The sequence below is a fragment of the Trachurus japonicus genome, chromosome 18, assembly GCF_045865225.1.
Source record: "Trachurus japonicus isolate A0001 chromosome 18, Traja_1.0".
In the NCBI taxonomy this organism is placed as follows: domain Eukaryota; kingdom Metazoa; phylum Chordata; class Actinopteri; order Carangiformes; family Carangidae; genus Trachurus; species Trachurus japonicus.
This window is the reverse complement of record NC_140924.1, coordinates 7127025-7144329: the sequence shown is the minus strand read 5'-3', so window position 1 is coordinate 7144329 and position 17305 is coordinate 7127025. Positions and strand designations below refer to the sequence as shown.

Here is a 17305-nt window from a genome sequence, read left to right as displayed (position 1 = left end):
AGCTCCGTCCCCGGGTGGGCTCGAACCACCAACCTTTCAGTTAACAGCCGAACGGCTCATCACAGAGACACCATCCGTCCGGAGAGTTTGTCAGCCGGCCAACCTCCGTCGTCATCCCGGGAGAAAAGACAATCGCTAATTAACTTACCCGCAGGTTTTTAAAGGTTTACCACCGGGTAGTTACATTCTTTTTAGGAGATAAATGCTGGTCTCATTGATGAAATGTAACAATTGTGGCAGTCGCATTAGTTTGTTTGAAAAGTGAATCTTGATGTGTGTATTGGACAGCGCTGCCTGGGGGCTCTGTAGCCTGCATTAAATTTTATTTTATTTTATTAAGTTAACATGGTTTTGAATACAGGATTTGTGGCAAAAGCGTCTGCTTATGTGAAAGCACGCAGAGACGACTGATGACGTATGTGATTGTTGAAGGGGTGTCCCAATTTGTACCCCTTGTTGCTCCATTTCAAGGGGCAAGGGTTAAGGGGTAGGGCTAGGGGTAGGGATGAAAATTAGAATTGGAATTGGGCCTCTGTCTCCTGACGTCAGTCCTCCATGTCTCTGTCTTCACTAACTCAGCTCTCAGACCTTGTAGCAGCTGGAGGAGCAAACTACTTGAGGAGCTGCAGTCACGTGTTTGTGTCACCAGATGGCGCCACTGCTGCTCACACTGGAGTCACCTCACAGCTCCACTGAGCAGCTTCTCTCTGTCCACTCAGCTCCTCATCTGACCTGTTATTGCTTTACTGAGCCACGTGGGATGATGGATGTTGTTATTGTTTTTTTTTTGTTTTTTTTTTAAAGCTAAAATAAGTCTATTTTTGTGTCTTTTTGCATTTTATTGACAGGTTAGTTGAGAGAGACAGGAAATAGGGAAACGACATTGCAGCAAAGGACTATGGTGTAGGATTTAGAGGGTTGTTGCTACATGAGCTGCAGGAAGTGACGTCCTAGAAAACATGCAATCTTTACTTAGCTGTGCCTGAACCCAACCAATAGCTTCACTTACTTTTTGCTTTTTTTCCCCCTATTTTACACCTGGACATGTCAGTTTTACTAAACTTAACCAGTCAGGAGTTCTCAACGAGATTTGCTCGTGTACGCCATCTAGCCACAACCGATTCAGAGGACTGTAGCGTTTGCACGTGGGGCGCCTGCTCTACCCACTGAGCTAGACAAGCTCATACTGTAGGCTATTTGACCCAGAAAAGATTCATAAAGTATCTGAAACACCCAACGGTTTGCCACCAGCATGGTAAGACTACAGTTTCAGTTCGTCCACACCTACTAGACTCTTCCTTTACACTCTCGCTTTAACCGTTAATCTTTATTTAACACCTAAATCCATCCCATCATGTGGGACACCACCCACACTGTGGTTTCCTGTCGACTGTGCTTCATCACCAACTGTACAGTATATGTGCACAATTGTATGGAGTCATTATTGTGTGTGAACAACAGTGTTTGTTGTGTTGCATGAACGTGCACACTGTCCTACTGTCATAAATGAACTGTTGTTCGATCAGATTAGATTGGATTAGATTAGATTAGATTAGATTAGATTATACTTTATTTATCCCCAAGGGGAAATTAGTTTGTGACACAGCCTTGAAAGAAGAAAAAGCTATTTATTTTCTCTAACAATAACTGTGGCCAAAAGAATCAGTGATAATGATATTATTGTCAAATGTAAACATTTTGTGATTCATTGATTAGTAACTACACAAAAGCCTCTGTAGAAAACACCCCCCCTCCCCCTCGTTCTGACACTACCGTTGAGATTTCACACTCCGCCCCTCATTTCCTCATTTCATCAGTATTATGCCATGCTGTTTCTCAGAGGACCAACTGTTATCACTCTGTCGGTAAGAACTGCTTATTTCTGTTAAATTGTCTGTTAAATATTGAATCCGTCAATAAAATCATCTTTAACATGTAAAAGCTTCGACTGTTATGTAGCCTAACGTGTGTACAGGTTTGAACCCTAGATGCATTTAAAAAGCAGTTGATACTGTTGTTGTCTAAATGAAAAGGAGTTAGTTTTTGTGTGGTGTTTTACTGGTTTGGAAATCCTGAACCTGCATTCAGCTCAGACCTGATGTAAAATCCTTCTCTGTTACAAACGTTCAGTTTTTTTGTTTTTTTATACTTTGTTAAATAGCAGACTTTTAAATCATAAAGTCCCTGTAATGTTGATCTAATTGTTAAATGTTCTCTGACTTGTGTTGGATCAATGTTTTAGGCCTTAGAGATAAAACAGGCTGAGGTTTTTATTCTTGGTAACCGAGTTCAACTTATAACTGCCGCAAAACCCATGTACAGCACTTCCTCTTTCAGGACCGTTATTTTCAACAAGGACAATGTTGAGTAAAGTTATGACAGGAAGAGTTGTGGTTTTCACTGGTGCCAACACCCAAAAAACTGCTTAGAAAATACTGCAGGAATGCTTTATTCAAGCACAAATATACTTATTGTTTCAACTCTAATGGGTGTGTGAGGAAGAAACACACACAAAGAAGACGGTGGGTCCGTGGTCTGTGGTTTGAAGAACGATCAGAGCACTTTCGTTTCTTTTCAAGATCCATTGTTTGTTTGTTTTCTCCATGAGTGATCATGTGTCTTACGTTAGTTCCTCACTCACTTGTTCTTCACGTGTTCCTTTTTAATTTTCAGAAACCCGTGATTCTTCATTCCTCATGATGTGATGGACTCCAGCAATGGGACCGTCTTGTGATTTGTGTATTGCACTTTTTCATCTTAAGATCATTCTTGTGACACATGCGTGTAGAGGTAAAGTCAAAGCTGATCTAATCTAAACAGATGTAAATATTCAGAGGTAGAGAGTCGGATGTTTGTAATGTGAAACACTACAGTCATTTGTAATTTGTAATTTGTAATTTATTTATTTAGAAGTCAGGACCATAGACTGTAAAAAGAATGGACGTAGCGTCCGTGACGTCACCCATTGGTTTTGGGGAGTCGTTTTTGTGACTCAAATATGGCGGCCTGAACAGCGCCATGTTGGATTGGCCGGCCCTAACCCTAACCCTAACCCGCCCACTGGCCTCGAAGCAGCTGTCCACGGAGCTGCTCGGACCTGTCACTCAACGTTTCCGCGCCCTGATTGGCCAGAATTTTAACCTAATAACAGTAAAACAGTAGAGTTAAAAAAAATTCACCCCCCTCAGAGTGTGTGCGGGGGTAGAAACTATCAATTGAGACGAAAAAACGTTCTGACACCAGGCTTTTAACATGTTTACTGAGGATGTAAAGTCGGCGATTTTAACATGGGGGTCTATGGGGAATGCTCCCTTCTGACACCAGCCCCCAGAGGAATCCGAGGGGATTGCAGTTTTTTGAACGCGGAAGTGAGCTTCACTTCTCAGACCGACAACTGCCCCCTTGGTCAGGACAGTGCACATTAATAAAACATGTACCGTAGTACGTGCAAATGTGCCAGATTGTAGCCCGTGGGCTAATTTCCATCTGGAGTCCTCTAGGCAGGTTGGTGTTACAATACAATACAAAAGGTTAGAATACATTTTAAGTAGAAAATAGCATAAACACATACAATATTACAACACATTACTAGTACTAAAATATGTTAAGTCAGGTCAGTACATTAGAGACAGACAGAAGCCACTGACATGATTCACCAACACTCTTCTCTGTGTGACTCTTCTCTTATGTGACTCTCTTCTTTCTCTGTTTCTCAAGTTTGATTATTTGTGATGACTGGAATTAAAATTGTTGTTTTTGTTCTTTCAGCTGCAGCTCAGTCAAAGTTTCTTTCGTCACATCAACCAATCACAGCTTTGGCTGGTGATGATGTCATCCTACCATGTCGCCTTGAACCTCCCATCAGTGCCTCTGGCTTGACAGTGATGTGGACCAAACCTGGTTTGGACCCAAAGTACATTCATATTCATGAAGAGGGACGGAAGTATTGGAATCAAAATCAGTCTTATAAAAATCGAACTCAAGTGTTTTTGGAAGAACTGGAACGAGGAAACATCTCCATGAAAATTTCCAGAGTGAAAGTGTCTGATGAAGGAAAATACACATGTCACATTGACTCAATGCAGGAAGAAGCTTCTGTCCATCTCATTGTTGGTGAGTACCAGCCTGGCTCCGCCTGCCTATACGTTTCATTTCCCTTCAGTACTCTGCCAGGGATTGAAATGTTTTCGTTGCAAACAGACAGAGGGGCTACGAACAATGACATTGAGGTTCTGTGTTAAGTTTGAAGTTCTAGTTTGTACACAATGCAGCGCAGAGATGTTTGCGAAGCCATGCTCACAGCACACACTCGCTTTGCTCTGTTCATTGCAATCATCATAAACAGCATGCAGCAGCTTCATTTTGTTCCCGGCGCATAACATACGTCACGACTCACGACCAAACATTAGCGACTGACAAAAGCAGATCCAATAGACTTAAAGGGATAGTTCACCCAAAATTGAAATTGCACTCATTATCTCCTCCCCCTCATGTGGACTAAGGGCTGGGAGAAGTTTCAGAGTCCTCATGGCTTCTCTGAGTTACAGGGGGTCTCGGCGTAGCAGTGCATGTCCATATAACGGTTGCAAATGGATACCAACTGTCTTCGTAACAAAAAGACACACCAAAAAACATCCAAATACCTCCATGCTGCTCGTATGTAATGTCCGTCTTGTATTGAAGCCCCAAAATGCGAAGTTGTCCCGAAAAAAATTAAATAAGTCTATTTTTCAAGCTTGTTTGTAGTGGAAGCTCCTCTTCCTGGTTCAAACGAACTTCGATAAGCTTCTGCTACAAAACAAGCTTGAAATATAGACTTATTTAATTTTTTTTCGGGACAACTTCGCATTTTGGGGCTTCAATACAAGACGGACATTACATACGAGCAGCATGGAGGTATTTGGATGTTTTTTGGTGTGTCTTTTTGTTACAAAGACAGGTGGTATCCATTTGCAACCGTTATATGGACATGCACTGCTACACCGAGACCCCCTGTAACTCAGAGAAGCCACGGAGGACTCTGAAACTTCTCCCAGCCCTTAGTCCAATTTCAATTTTGGGTGAACTACTGTATCCCTTTAAAGAGACTTTTCTCCTCTTGTCCCCAGGTTCAGTCTCCTCACCTGTCATACAGGTTGTTCCCATCACCAGTGGCTCAGTGTTGTTACAGTGTGAGTCTAAAGGCTGGTATCCAGAGCCTGAGCTGCTGTGGCTGGACGCTGAGGGAAAGCTGCTCTCTGCTGGACCGACAGAGACAGTCAGAGGTCCTGATGTCCTCTATACTGTCAGCAGCAGAGTGACTGTGGAGAAGAGACACAAGACCAACAACTTCACCTGTAGAGTCCAACAGAAGCTCATCAACCAGACCAGAGACACTCAGATTCACATCACAGGTAGAAATCTTCACAACCTTCTCCTCTGGTTCTGTTAATGTCCAAGACACTTTTCTGTATAAACACTGAGCTGCTCTGTGCTCCATCGTTTCAGGTGATCTCATCAAGGACAATCCTGAAATCCTTTATGTGATACTTGGGTCTATGATGCTGCTTGTCCCTGGTGTTTCTATTGTTAGTATGTTCTTGTGGTGCCGTCAACATAAATCAATGTTTGAGGAGGAAAAAACAGAAAACTCAACTGAAATGATTGAACCAAATCAAGGGGAAACATGAAGACACAGTTTACACACAGGAAGCAGGAATAATATTTGAATGCTTATATCTAAATGTTCATGGCTGTTTAAATGAAGTGTTGTCCAGTACCATGTAGCCGTCACAAAGCTTTAGAGAACGACTGTGCTCGTCTGTGTGGAGGTCGAATCCACACTGGATTCAGAGTCAGACGTTGTGTCCTGATCCACAACCACTTGAGGGCCCTGTTTTATATTTACTGTGACATCCTTAAACCTCGTCATTCATGAAGTAAACAAACAAAGTTAAACACAGAAAGGTCATCCTGACAGACAACACCACTGCACTTTACAAGAAGGGACCTTCAATGACACTGTGGTGCTTTGTAATGTAAGCATCAACGATCTGTGTCTGTCATATCAAATCACTGATGCTTACAGTACAAATCTTTATTATTTATTATCTGTCAAACTGTTAAAGAACAGACACTGCCTCTTCCAGCAGGTGGCGGTGTTCCACAAGAATGTAGTGCAATGTGTGTGTGTTTACTTGTGTGGATGCCACAAGGTGTCATTCAATCTGTGCACTTTATTCTGTCTTTATTCTACATCATAGAGCTCTATTTTGTTAAAAAAAAAAAAACTTTTATGTAATTTTTTTTAATTCTGTGAATCATGTTGTTCTTTTTACTTTGTGAATCATGTAAATCATGTTGCTATTACTATTTATTTAAAAAAAAATACAGTCAGCCCCAAGCTGATTCTTTCTGATCCAAAATGCTGCTCCAACTATTGTTACATAATTGTGTATGTGAATATGTGTGTACAACTATTATATGACTGTGACCAGCACTTTTTAACCCTGAGCCAAATTTCCTCATTGAGGACAATAAAGTTAATCGTAATCTTAATATTTATCTGTCATATCAACACCAAATAATTATGTATTCTCTATTTGCTCACGTAAATAGCTAATGCACAATTAATTGTGTAAATAAATGTCAAAACATCAATATATTATATCATGGAGCTCTTGGAGAAGTTGGCTTAAATATGATTCTTTTATGGTATAAATTCAAACATCAGGCATGAAGACAGGTAGGCCTACATGACTACCGTAAGCTTTTCTTTTTTGTGTTATATTTTGAACGTTGTGGGTCTTTTATTTTGTAAACTTGTTGCCATAACAATCGGTTAGCGTGTCTTGGCTGTTAACCGGAAGGTTGTTGGTTTGAGCCCACCTGGAGACAGAGCTACTTCGGCAGAATTTGGGACAGAAAGCTTCAAATGAAAAATATTATTTGTGTATTCACATTGTAAAATGAATATGATGACTCATCGGCAGTCAGAGGGTTAAGGAAGAAGAAAGAAGAATTCAGTCTGACATACAGTTTTTAATACACTGACTGTAGTATATTGTGCAGGAGACAATAATCAGGCCGGGGATGCACTTGAGAACACGTCTTTACTTGGCAACTTCAGGAAAAAGATTGAACCTACAGATGCCGCTTGGCTGGGTAAATACATCGTTAAAAGTTGGTCAACCATAAAGTAACAGCACTGCACTGGGCATTAATAACCCCCCAGGTGACAGCTTCAACTGCACATGACACTATTACTACAGTATTACATAACTATTACACTATTACATTACTTAATGCCTAATACTTAATTAATGCTATACTGACTCATTTAAACACAAATGAAAAACTAAGGGGAAAAAATGGGGGAGGGAGTCTTTCAGGGGCCCAAGGATTCAAAACCATTAGCTATATAAACAAACACATACTAATGGTGGGCTTATCACAGAAAAAAAAGACAGAGGGGTTAAAAAGTGACATTCACAGGTCTGATGCACTTAGTGTGTGGCCGTATATACAGATTGTGTGGGTTCGACCTTCTTCTCTTCAAAAACCGTACAGATTTGATTTTCTTCTTGCACAGCTGAAATAATGCAGTTTTCATCCCATTCATTTGAGCTGTGGGGTAAAACATGAGACAAGGTTCAGTATAGAACAACTTTTAGAAAAAAAGGAAACTTGCAACAAATCTAAATGTACCGTAGTTACCTTTAATTGACCGTTGGCGTCAACCAAGTAACTGTACGAGATCGTAGAGTTGAAACCACAAGATACACAAAGACGCCAATTAATAATGCCAGGGCTACAGCTCCCAGACATGGTCCAAATATCCTTGAAGAACTGCATCCATCTTCTTTTTGCTTTGTACATGATGGTTTGTTAGCACCTGCGTGAAAACAGTACATCAGTGTTTGGATGTGATATGTGGTGCAAAGAGTTTACCAGGACACACTTCTTTCTTACACACAAGAGAACAGTCTGCACCGCATCTTTATAATGTATCTTGAACTTATTTAACCAAAACTAAACTTTTATCACTCAATGCAATCTCTCAGTCGTGACCGGGCCAAAGCAGCTGGAAGTTGGGTTGTTGAAATAGTGAAGTGAGTGAAAATCTCACTCTCTGTTCTCATTTGCTCTATTTTCCATTGTGATTCTCAACAAACATGACATCATTATTGCATTATAACAACTGGCCCTTGACATAATGCATAATGCATGGCCAACTGGTCATTTTTGATCATCTCCTGACCTACCTGTGTTGATGGACTCGTCCATATTTTCACCATGATTGGTTTGGCTTACGCTCAAGACAAACTCCTCTGTGGGTGAAACAGTGTTTGTATCAGTACAGTAGCAGTGGTATATAGTACGTATCAGTTTCCCTACCCATTCACCTACCCGTGTCTTCCAGTTCCCATTGCTTCGTGACTTTGTTATAATTCGCAGCCACGTCACACCTGTAGTTTCCAGAGTCTGCAGCTGTGACTCTGGACACATGAAGCCTGATTTGTCTTTGTCTGAGAGCGTCTCGGTTACATTGAACCCGTCCTGCGAACTGCTGATCCTGAGACTTTGGATCCTCCACACCTTTTATCATGTGATAGAAAACTTTGGGATACTCCGACAAGAAGAAGCAGATCATGTTGATCTGAGACATGTCTGTTTTGGTTTCAGCGTCCCATCCAACGGTGATGTTTTCATACTCTTCTGCTTCGTAGAGGGTCGGAACCATTTTGATAGCAAGAAGCACTGCATAGAGCGACACAGCACATTAAGTCATACAGTGCCCCAAATGACATTTATGAAGTAAAACAAAGGAAAAAGTGAAATAAAAACACTCACACATGGTGACTGGTACCACCAGAATCCACATCATGTGTCCCTGTGAGAAACAACAAGGAACAAGACGAGACAAACATCTCATCTGGTTATTAGCCGTCATCGCTTCAGCTTCAAAATACATGAGGACAGCTGCTAACAAGTGTTTGTAGTTTCAGTGGCATGTGTTAAAGAGTTCCAGTCTCTAAGTCATTTCAACATACATTAGTGTTTCTGGGTGTAACTGTTAAAATCATTGTAAATCAGATACAATAGATACAACCACACATCACAGGTCTGAGTTCAGGGCCACAGGTTATCAAGGTTACTTCAGGTCGATGGAAACATGTATGGTAATGTATTATTCTACAGAGGGAAACAACTCCTCAATGACGTGTTCACAATATTCAGAAACTCAATGATAATTCAGGCTGTTATTTAAGATAAAAACCTAGTTAGACTGAAATCCATCCATCCATGTATTTGGAATTTTCTTTTATTGTCGTTGTGATCATGTTGTCACGTTTCATTTTGTTCACTGTGTTGAACCTACATGAGCCCTGGATTGGTGCAGAGGAAAACCATAAGAGCTGCTGTCTGTTACTGGTTATTCATTATTATGCGTTATGCTCCATGTTTATATTGTTGTCTTTGGTTTCTGACGATTGTTTTTTATCTTTTTTTTTTCATTGGCTTATACAGTAGTTGATGATTGTTTTATATGTAATTTTATTTTTAAAGATTTTTTCCTCTGTTTTGCTAACCCACCGCCCTTACATGTGTTTTTAAATCAATCCATGGAGCGGTGCATTACTTTATAAAACATATACGATGTTAAAACGTGTATATCTGTCTTAACGGCAGCCAAGTACTACACTGATGTTCCAAAGTTGGTTTTCAGCCAAGAGATGCTGGGTGCAAGACAGAGAGCCTCCGTTCTCACTCGTAACAAGTCATGTAGTTAACTATCACAATTACTCCAGAGCTTTACTAACTACATTAACTACTCCAGAAGGTAAAAATGTAGCATAGCCACGGGAGAAATCCTGCTTAGTTCCTCTTTAATGGTTGCACCACAGTTGTTTGCATAAAAAAAAACTTAACACGTGGTGGGACAATAGCGTTGACCTTGACCTTGATAACATTGGCTTTTTAGTTTCTGTCTTTGATGTGTGCACACAACATCAACCCTACTTTAACCATGACCAAAATAAAGTCGAGTTTATCGACCAACGACCACCAGATACCTCCATGTGATGAGCTACACAATCACTTCTCTGCAAACCAGGAAATGAAAACTTACACGCACATCGAGGGTTCACCAAAAAGTAATCCAGTGATAAGAAAGTGTTCCGCGGTTCGGTTTGATGTGAGGCGAGAGCTTGTAAAACCAGTGCCTTATTTGCATTTTGTCTATATGTGCTTATTGTAGTCTGAAGGTCATCACCAGCTAAGAGTCGACATCAGACTGATAGCATGATCACACTGCACCGCGAGACAAAAGACGCCGAAGAATAAGCAGGTGTTTCATATGAGGATGTGGGTCGTGACCACTTCCTGTTTCATGTAGTTCATACAGTTTATAGGCCTACATTTAGATTGAGATGAGAAGGAAAAAACACCCATGACACCAAATAATGTGATAGTAAAAATGAAAAGCTGCAAAAAAAAACTGTACATTTGTGTTTTTTAGATTTAGATTTTAACAAAAAGCTTTGTGTTTGTTTTATATGTTTAGTATGTGTCCATGTGCAACGTGTTTGTGAAGGGAAGGTAACATAAAAACAACCAGATGTTAATTAGATTTATTTATTCATTAGATAGAGGATAGTTAACAAGACACAGTGACAATAAAGGTGAAATAAAAGAGCGTGACGCAACAAAGCAACAGGTACAAAGGCAAACTGAGTCATCAAAATCCATTTTCTGAAAACATTGTGACATCTAGTGGCCAAATTCTGGTACTACAACGACTGTGTACAACAACTGTGTGGGGGGAACTGACCCACGAACAAAAAGTGGGCCTGCTCCCGCTCTTCTCTTACCTGATGATCCCAAAGACAAATCAAAATGGGAAAAAAATGGGGAGGATGTCAAAGTATAAAGACTAAATAAAATTCACTTAGATAATTAAATTGATTTTCACTCATATGTAAACTTCAACAGCATCTGATTGATTGACAGGTTCTTCTCATTGCAGGTAGATGCTCAACAGACATCGCAGAACTAGTTTAGACAGGAACGGTGACCTGGAGTCCATCACTATTAGAAAATACAACAATATCTCTTCAAAAGCAGGTGGAAATTATATTTGTTAAGGGATAATATAAAGGGATTATTCTTCCTTCTCCTTCCCTTTCTTCTTTTTCTTCTTCCAAGTCAGACCAAGGACACATCATTCTTCTACAAGACGACTGGCAGCTCTCATTTTAGCATAAGCTCGAACTGTGGAAAACCGGTGAAGGGAGAGTTCAAGTTCAAGTTCAGAAACATTGATTTTATTATATTTTTATTCACAATAAACAACATTACACACAAAGTGAGAGCTTCGTCCTGTCACTGTGTTTGAGGTCCAACACAACCCCGACCTGTCAGTGGTCTACACTGATGTCTGCATGAACATTTACCCTAGTTATTATTTTATTTCCTGGTGTTGTTATAGAAACAAGCTCTGCTGCTGCTTCTGCTAGTGGTCCTACCTCATTAACCACAGCAGTTTTCAACTTATTGTTGAACAAACAGATGCTCGCTGCAGAGTTTTAGTCTAAGAACCAACAGCTGGAAACTTCTCCACACAAACAGATCAATACATTCGACTGACATTTGGATTTTCAGAGATGTCCTTACCGCGAGCCAGCTTTCGGTGGATGTAAATGCTCACTATGGTTAGGATGCTGTAGAGAACCAACAGCAGGACGCTACCCACCAGAATCCAAATATTAAACTGGGTTGGCGTTTTCTGGGTTGGCACCACCGAGGTCGGAGGAACAGTCGGCCCAGCTCTGACTGTGAGGAAGAAAACAACAATGTTTGATTCAAATGTTACACAAAAAAAGTCCCATAGATCCAGAAACTGAGTCTTAAAACCAGCCGGTTTCCATTGGTCCAATGGAAGTGCCTCCTAATGGTGGAATATGGGTACTGCAAAAGCGCCCAAGAACTGACATCTCTGCATTGTTGGTGAATGAGCAAGTGCGGCATTTTCAATAATTTAAGGACATTTCTAGATCACCCACGTTAATAGCATCATGGTGGACACCTTACAGATAAACATTAACACATATTCTAGTAAAAAAAACAAAAAAAAAACAGTTTTCTACATGAATGTTTGAATCTATATTTTATAATAAACAAATAATAAGTGTAATTTGATATGACCAAGACACCTAAAAACAAAAACACGGCCGTTTTCATCAATTTTGAAGCAAGTGGGCAACACACATACATTGGAGTGAATGGGTTTTCTGGGCACTTTTGCAATACCCATATCCTGCCACTCGCGCATAACCCTTACCACGGGAGTCAATGGAAGTGTCGTTATTCTCTTATTCCAGTGCTCTAACAACAAAGTAGTCACTAAGCCCCGCCCACTTTGACTTACAGGATTTGGTTTCTCTGGGTGTATTCTGAAATCGGCTCTATTTTTAATGGATCACTCAGAAAGTGTAATATTGAATACTTTAACTATCTTTACATGCGACCAAGAGAGCAATAAAACCTAAACATCCAGAAAAACTGTTGTAGACTATTGCATGGTCACCTGTCACTGACAGCCAGGTCGGCTTGGACTTTCCTTTCGAGGGGTGTTCACACTGGTAGAAACCTTCGTCAGACTTGGACACTGCCTTGAAGACGATCTTCCTCTGTTTGCCGATGAACACATCATTTTTGTAGAAGCTAGCGGAGAAGTCTGATGTCGATTCAGGTTGGGTTCTTTCCTTGTAGGAGCATCCGAGCGTCACCTCCTCTCCCTCCATCACAGGAAACTGAGGGCTGTCCAGGATCACACCGTCTGAAATACAGGAGCAGTTGTACTGATATGAGGGTTTGCTTTGTTAGCTTTAAAGGGGTAGTTCAACATTTTGGCAAATTGGCCCATCGCCATAATCCCTATAGTCATAGCAGTAGGTTCATTACCTTTAATTGTTGGTGTGAGCTACTTATAGAACCACGCTATGAGATAATAACACAACGTTACCAGACAGAGTTGTTTTAGAGGGAAATACAGAGACTGCTTGATGAAAAACTGTCCCTGAAGGCAACGTGCATCAGCGGTTTTGCATGTATTTCCCTCTAAAACAACTTTGTCTGGTAACATTGTGTTATTATCTCATAGCGTGGTGAATGTGCAGGTCACAACTTGTCCACCAGAGCGTTGTGGAGTTGTTTGATTGTGTATTTGATGAGTTTGATGAGGGAAACCAAGAAATCCCATGAGCCTCCGTAGCCTAGCTCTGAGCAGCTCGCGGAGCGGCTCTGCTCCGCCGTTCTAAAAATAGCTTGCACCGACAATTAAAGGTAACGAACCTATTGCTATGACTATAGTGATGATTTAAGTGACTAAACAAAGTGTTACCGGCCACTGTGATGTTGACGGTGCTGCTGCGCTCTCCTCGCTCAGACTGACACCAGTACACTCCGGTGTCCGTGGCGTCGGCGGCCTCCACTGTGCAGGAGGAGTTACGTGGGATCGCCCAGCCATACTGGCAAGGCTGGGACTTCTGGAATTCGGTGTTCCTCCTCACGGTCCAGCCGCTCACACAGTTCAAAAGGATTTCATCATACATGAAGAACTGAGATCTGTTGGGAGTGATGCTCAGTGTGGCTGCACAACAGGGGAAGCTGATGCTCAGTGCAGCTGCACGAGAGGGGAAGGTCAGACAAAGAAATTAAAATCATAAATGGATTTCATTTCATTTGGAGCCGTAGATATTTCCTGTGTTAAATGTTGAAATTAAAGTGAGTCGTGTTGGTGCAGACACAGAGGCACCAGAGTCAACCACGCTGAGGTTTCTGTCTTCGGTTCATTGTGATTCTTATAATAGTCATTGGCACTTCCTGTATGGTCGGCCTTCTCAGAAAGGCATGATTGCCATCAAATGTCATTTACACGTTAATTCAGTCGACTCATCACAACAGAGCTGATGTTCCATGTCCATTGAATCCACAGTGAATGTTGAAGAACTTTTGGCTATTATGCTAAATCCAGATTTTTAAACTGGATTTGTTGGTAGCCTACCTCTTTATCATTATACTTCCTTAATCTCACCTTTTGTCTTTTGTTTATACCTGTTTTCATTGATTCTTATTTGTTCTCTTTGGTGTTCTGCATTTAACTGGTATATGTTCATCAATCTACTTAACAACATTGGAAATGAGAGCCCCCCCATCCCCCACCCCAATGATCTTCCAGTATGAATGAATTTGTCAATAAAGGACTCCAGATGCTGGACTCCTCTGTGTTGACTATGATGTCAAGAAAAAGTTTAGTCAAGTAAAAGTAAATAGTGTAGCTACTCACAGAGCAGTAGGCAGGCTGATGCGATCTCCATTCTGCGTTGACCGCTTTTGAAGCTTCAACAGTTTTCTACCACAGCCTGAGACAGACAGGAAATCACATGATCAGTGTTGTGGAACAAATCAGACTAGGCTATATGTTTCTAAATGCTGCTAATCTGAAAACCAGAGATTCTTTAAATGTCTTCTTTTAGCCAACCAGCAGTCAAACCACAATGTGTGAGAGGTAGTTTTTCTTGAAGAGAACTGATTGATTATAAAAATAGTTGTGGATTATTATTCTGATGAGCAGTTAATTAGTTAATTGGCTAATTGCTGCAGCTCCACAGACAGAACTGTCTCTACAGAGAACATGTCTCACTGTGGGTTGATGAACTTGAACTGGCTGTTTCAAAATAATTGTGTCCTCAGTTGCTTGAGAAACTTTGACGTGAGAATCAAACTTCGTCACAAACATGAAAGCAGCAGTCGCAGCCACAAGAGAGGTGGTCTACCGTCAAACAGGAAACAAAGCAACAAAAGTAGTTCATTTAAAGACCCCGAGCAATGGAGAGACGTCTGCACTTTAACGCTCATCGACACTGAAGACTGATCTGTCGACTGTGTCCAACTTATCATATGTAGCTTCAAAGTTTATCTCTCTGCGGTGAGAACAAGAATATTACCAGTTAGAAAACAAAGTAAAACCTAACTGCACTGTTTGCTTTAATTAGGGGGATTTTGGTCTACTCAGTATGCACTGACTGCACTATTTTGCATTTCCTCTAGTGCCCCCCCATGTGGCTAAAAGTGTTACTTACACCCCAAAAAATCAAAATCCTGCACTACAAATAGATAGATAGATAGCCCAATGACAATTTTACAGTGTCCCTCAAAGCTCAAGGGTTGGGCAAACAGTTTGGCACAGAGGCCACAATGAGTTTTAAAGTTTGACGGACGGGCCAGTATCAGCTGGATGGAAAGTGTTTGTGTGAACTAATACAAATTGTTTAATTGTTTATTAAGGATCTAGCTGGTACCTTAGTAGCCAGTTAGTTTTCCTGGGGCCCACAAGGAACACAGAATATAGGCTACACAAGAACGTCACATACTCAACATATCATACAAATACAGTCAATCACAATATAGCTACCTAATGTTAAAAAGTTAAAACAAACATTTGAAAATTTCCACAAATCTTAAACATTGTTTTTCTTAGACAGCAAAATGGAACCACTTGTAGTACTTGTGTACAGCTCATATAAAATAGGATCTCAATTTCTTTTTAAATACCCGTTTACTTTCAGTATAACAGAGGTATTGAGGCAGATTAGCCTATTCCACAGAGTTATTGCTCTATAGATAAAAGATTGTGATAAGGCCTTTGTTCTTGGGTGAGGCATGTGTAAAAGCCATTAGCTACCTAAAAGCAAAAGAAAACTTGCATTCAGATTGCATTTTCTTTTCTTTCTTTTTTCTTTTTTCTTCTTTCTTCTTTTTCAATACATCAAAGTTGGCAGTCTTTGTTATTATTTGGACAATTTTGTACCAGTAGGGCCCGGATTAAAAAGCCCAACGGCCACATCTGGCCCGCGGGCCTTAGTTTGCCCTTGCCTGAAATAGGGCCACCATACAGTTTTGCTCTGTGTAGCCTACTAATCCCCTCAGTATTCAGGGTTACCAAGAATCGTGTGATACACAGTCTATTATGTGTTTTGAAATGTTAACTCCGTTGTTCATCACTGTTTATTCAGGTTAAAAGGGATAATTTTACCACTGGTGTCCTATGATACATCCGTTTGGAGTGTAATGGTAAGAGAAGTTGCTGTTTCCGGAGCGGGCCGTGAAGTGCACACAAGACCGGAAGAAGGAGACGTCGAGAAATGGAGGGAAAACGTTTGAAAGACTCACCACAACATGAAGAGTGGACTACCTCGGACTGTGGATGTGTTAGAAAACAAAGACAAGCATCTTCAGTTTCTGCTCGACGGAGCAAACGTCGGGTTTCTCCGCTACTCGGTGAGTTGAGACGTTTTTAGACGCGTGACCGTGACGTTAATTTTACGAGCGAGATGTTTTGTTAGCGGTTAGCGGCGTCGGTTACTAAGCTAGCACTACTGTTGCTACCATGGTAATGAAAAATCTCTTAATGGCTCTGTAACGCCGCATTATGTAATAATGACGCATTATGTAATAATGTAATAAATCTTCACGTCATTATGTAATAACGCCGCATTTTGTAATAATCTGCCGCATTTTGTAATAAAAATCTTGAACGCAATATGTAATAAACTTTGCCGCATTTTGTAATAAGTTGTTACATTTTACATCACTTATTACATATTGCGGGTGTTACACTTTTTTATGAAAAAAATGTAATAATTTGGTGCATTATGTAATAAACCACCAAAATGGATGTCTTCATTAGAAAAAAAAGACATTAGGACCATCAGAATAACACTGACTTTAAGCATACCAGCATGCATGAATCATAAATATGAATTAATTTCTAAAACCAGTAGGACGGTCAAATCTAACTATCTATCTATCTATCTATCCCACTGACTCCCCTGAGGGAACTGCCCACTGGTTCGACCTCCCGTTACTCCGACAAAATCAACCACAAGTCGGACCAATAGGAGGTCGAACCAGTGGGAGGTCCCGTTAGTTCGAACTGTCATCGCTACTTTGTGACAAGCTCTTCCATTGATAGGAGCATGCAGCTTTCTCTCTCTCTCTCTCTCTCTCTCTCTCTCTCTCTCTCTCTCTCTCTCTACGCACATCACACACATACACGCGCGGCCCAGAATATCACCATATTCAGTCAGAGAGCCAGATCATGTCAGATCGCACACAACCATCATAAATGCTGATCAAGATGTGTAAACTGATAATCAAAGAAATACACTTTTTTTTCTCTCCCCCCCTCCGCTCGAGCACGGCTGAACCTGGCCGGCTTGAGCTCACTTCACGGGCGCGAGCCTGCTGCAGCCGCCGCTGC

At 40.9% G+C, this 17305-nt stretch overlaps 2 protein-coding genes across 2 annotated transcripts; one reads left to right on the top strand and one right to left on the bottom strand.

Annotated features, from left to right (window-relative positions):
• The first annotated feature begins 2672 nt into the window (after nt 1–2672).
• LOC146968573 (butyrophilin subfamily 1 member A1-like) lies at nt 2673–5431 on the top strand. The gene is made up of 3 exons (XM_085759276.1): nt 2673–2790; nt 3769–4113; nt 5109–5431. Exons 1-3 carry the CDS (start codon nt 2718–2720, stop codon nt 5429–5431), a joined length of 741 nt encoding a protein of 246 aa, XP_085615402.1. The 5' UTR covers nt 2673–2717.
• A 2949-nt stretch (nt 5432–8380) lies between these two features.
• Nucleotides 8381–16330, bottom strand: LOC146968572 (uncharacterized). The gene is made up of 7 exons (XM_085759275.1): nt 16238–16330; nt 14330–14395; nt 13385–13666; nt 12569–12820; nt 11630–11814; nt 8833–8872; nt 8381–8739 (listed from the first exon to the last, which is right to left on the bottom strand). Exons 2-7 carry the CDS (start codon nt 14358–14360, stop codon nt 8381–8383), a joined length of 1149 nt encoding a protein of 382 aa, XP_085615401.1. The 5' UTR covers nt 14361–14395; nt 16238–16330.
• Nucleotides 16331–17305: the final 975 nt, after the last annotated feature.

Coding starts and splice junctions, on each gene's coding strand:
- LOC146968572 (XM_085759275.1), bottom strand. CDS start 14,360: ATGGAGATCGCATCAGCCTGCCTACTGCTCT. Junction 12,821..13,384: donor CGTCAACATCACAGTGGCCG/GTAACACTTTGT, acceptor CCTGTATTTCAG/ACGGTGTGATCCTGGACAGC. Junction 11,815..12,568: donor GACCTGGCTGTCAGTGACAG/GTGACCATGCAA, acceptor TCTTCCTCACAG/TCAGAGCTGGGCCGACTGTT.
- LOC146968573 (XM_085759276.1), top strand. CDS start 2,718: ATGGGACCGTCTTGTGATTTGTGTATTGCACTTTTTCATCTTAAGATC. Junction 2,791..3,768: donor TGTGACACATGCGTGTAGAG/GTAAAGTCAAAG, acceptor TTGTTCTTTCAG/CTGCAGCTCAGTCAAAGTTT. Junction 4,114..5,108: donor TTCTGTCCATCTCATTGTTG/GTGAGTACCAGC, acceptor TCTTGTCCCCAG/GTTCAGTCTCCTCACCTGTC.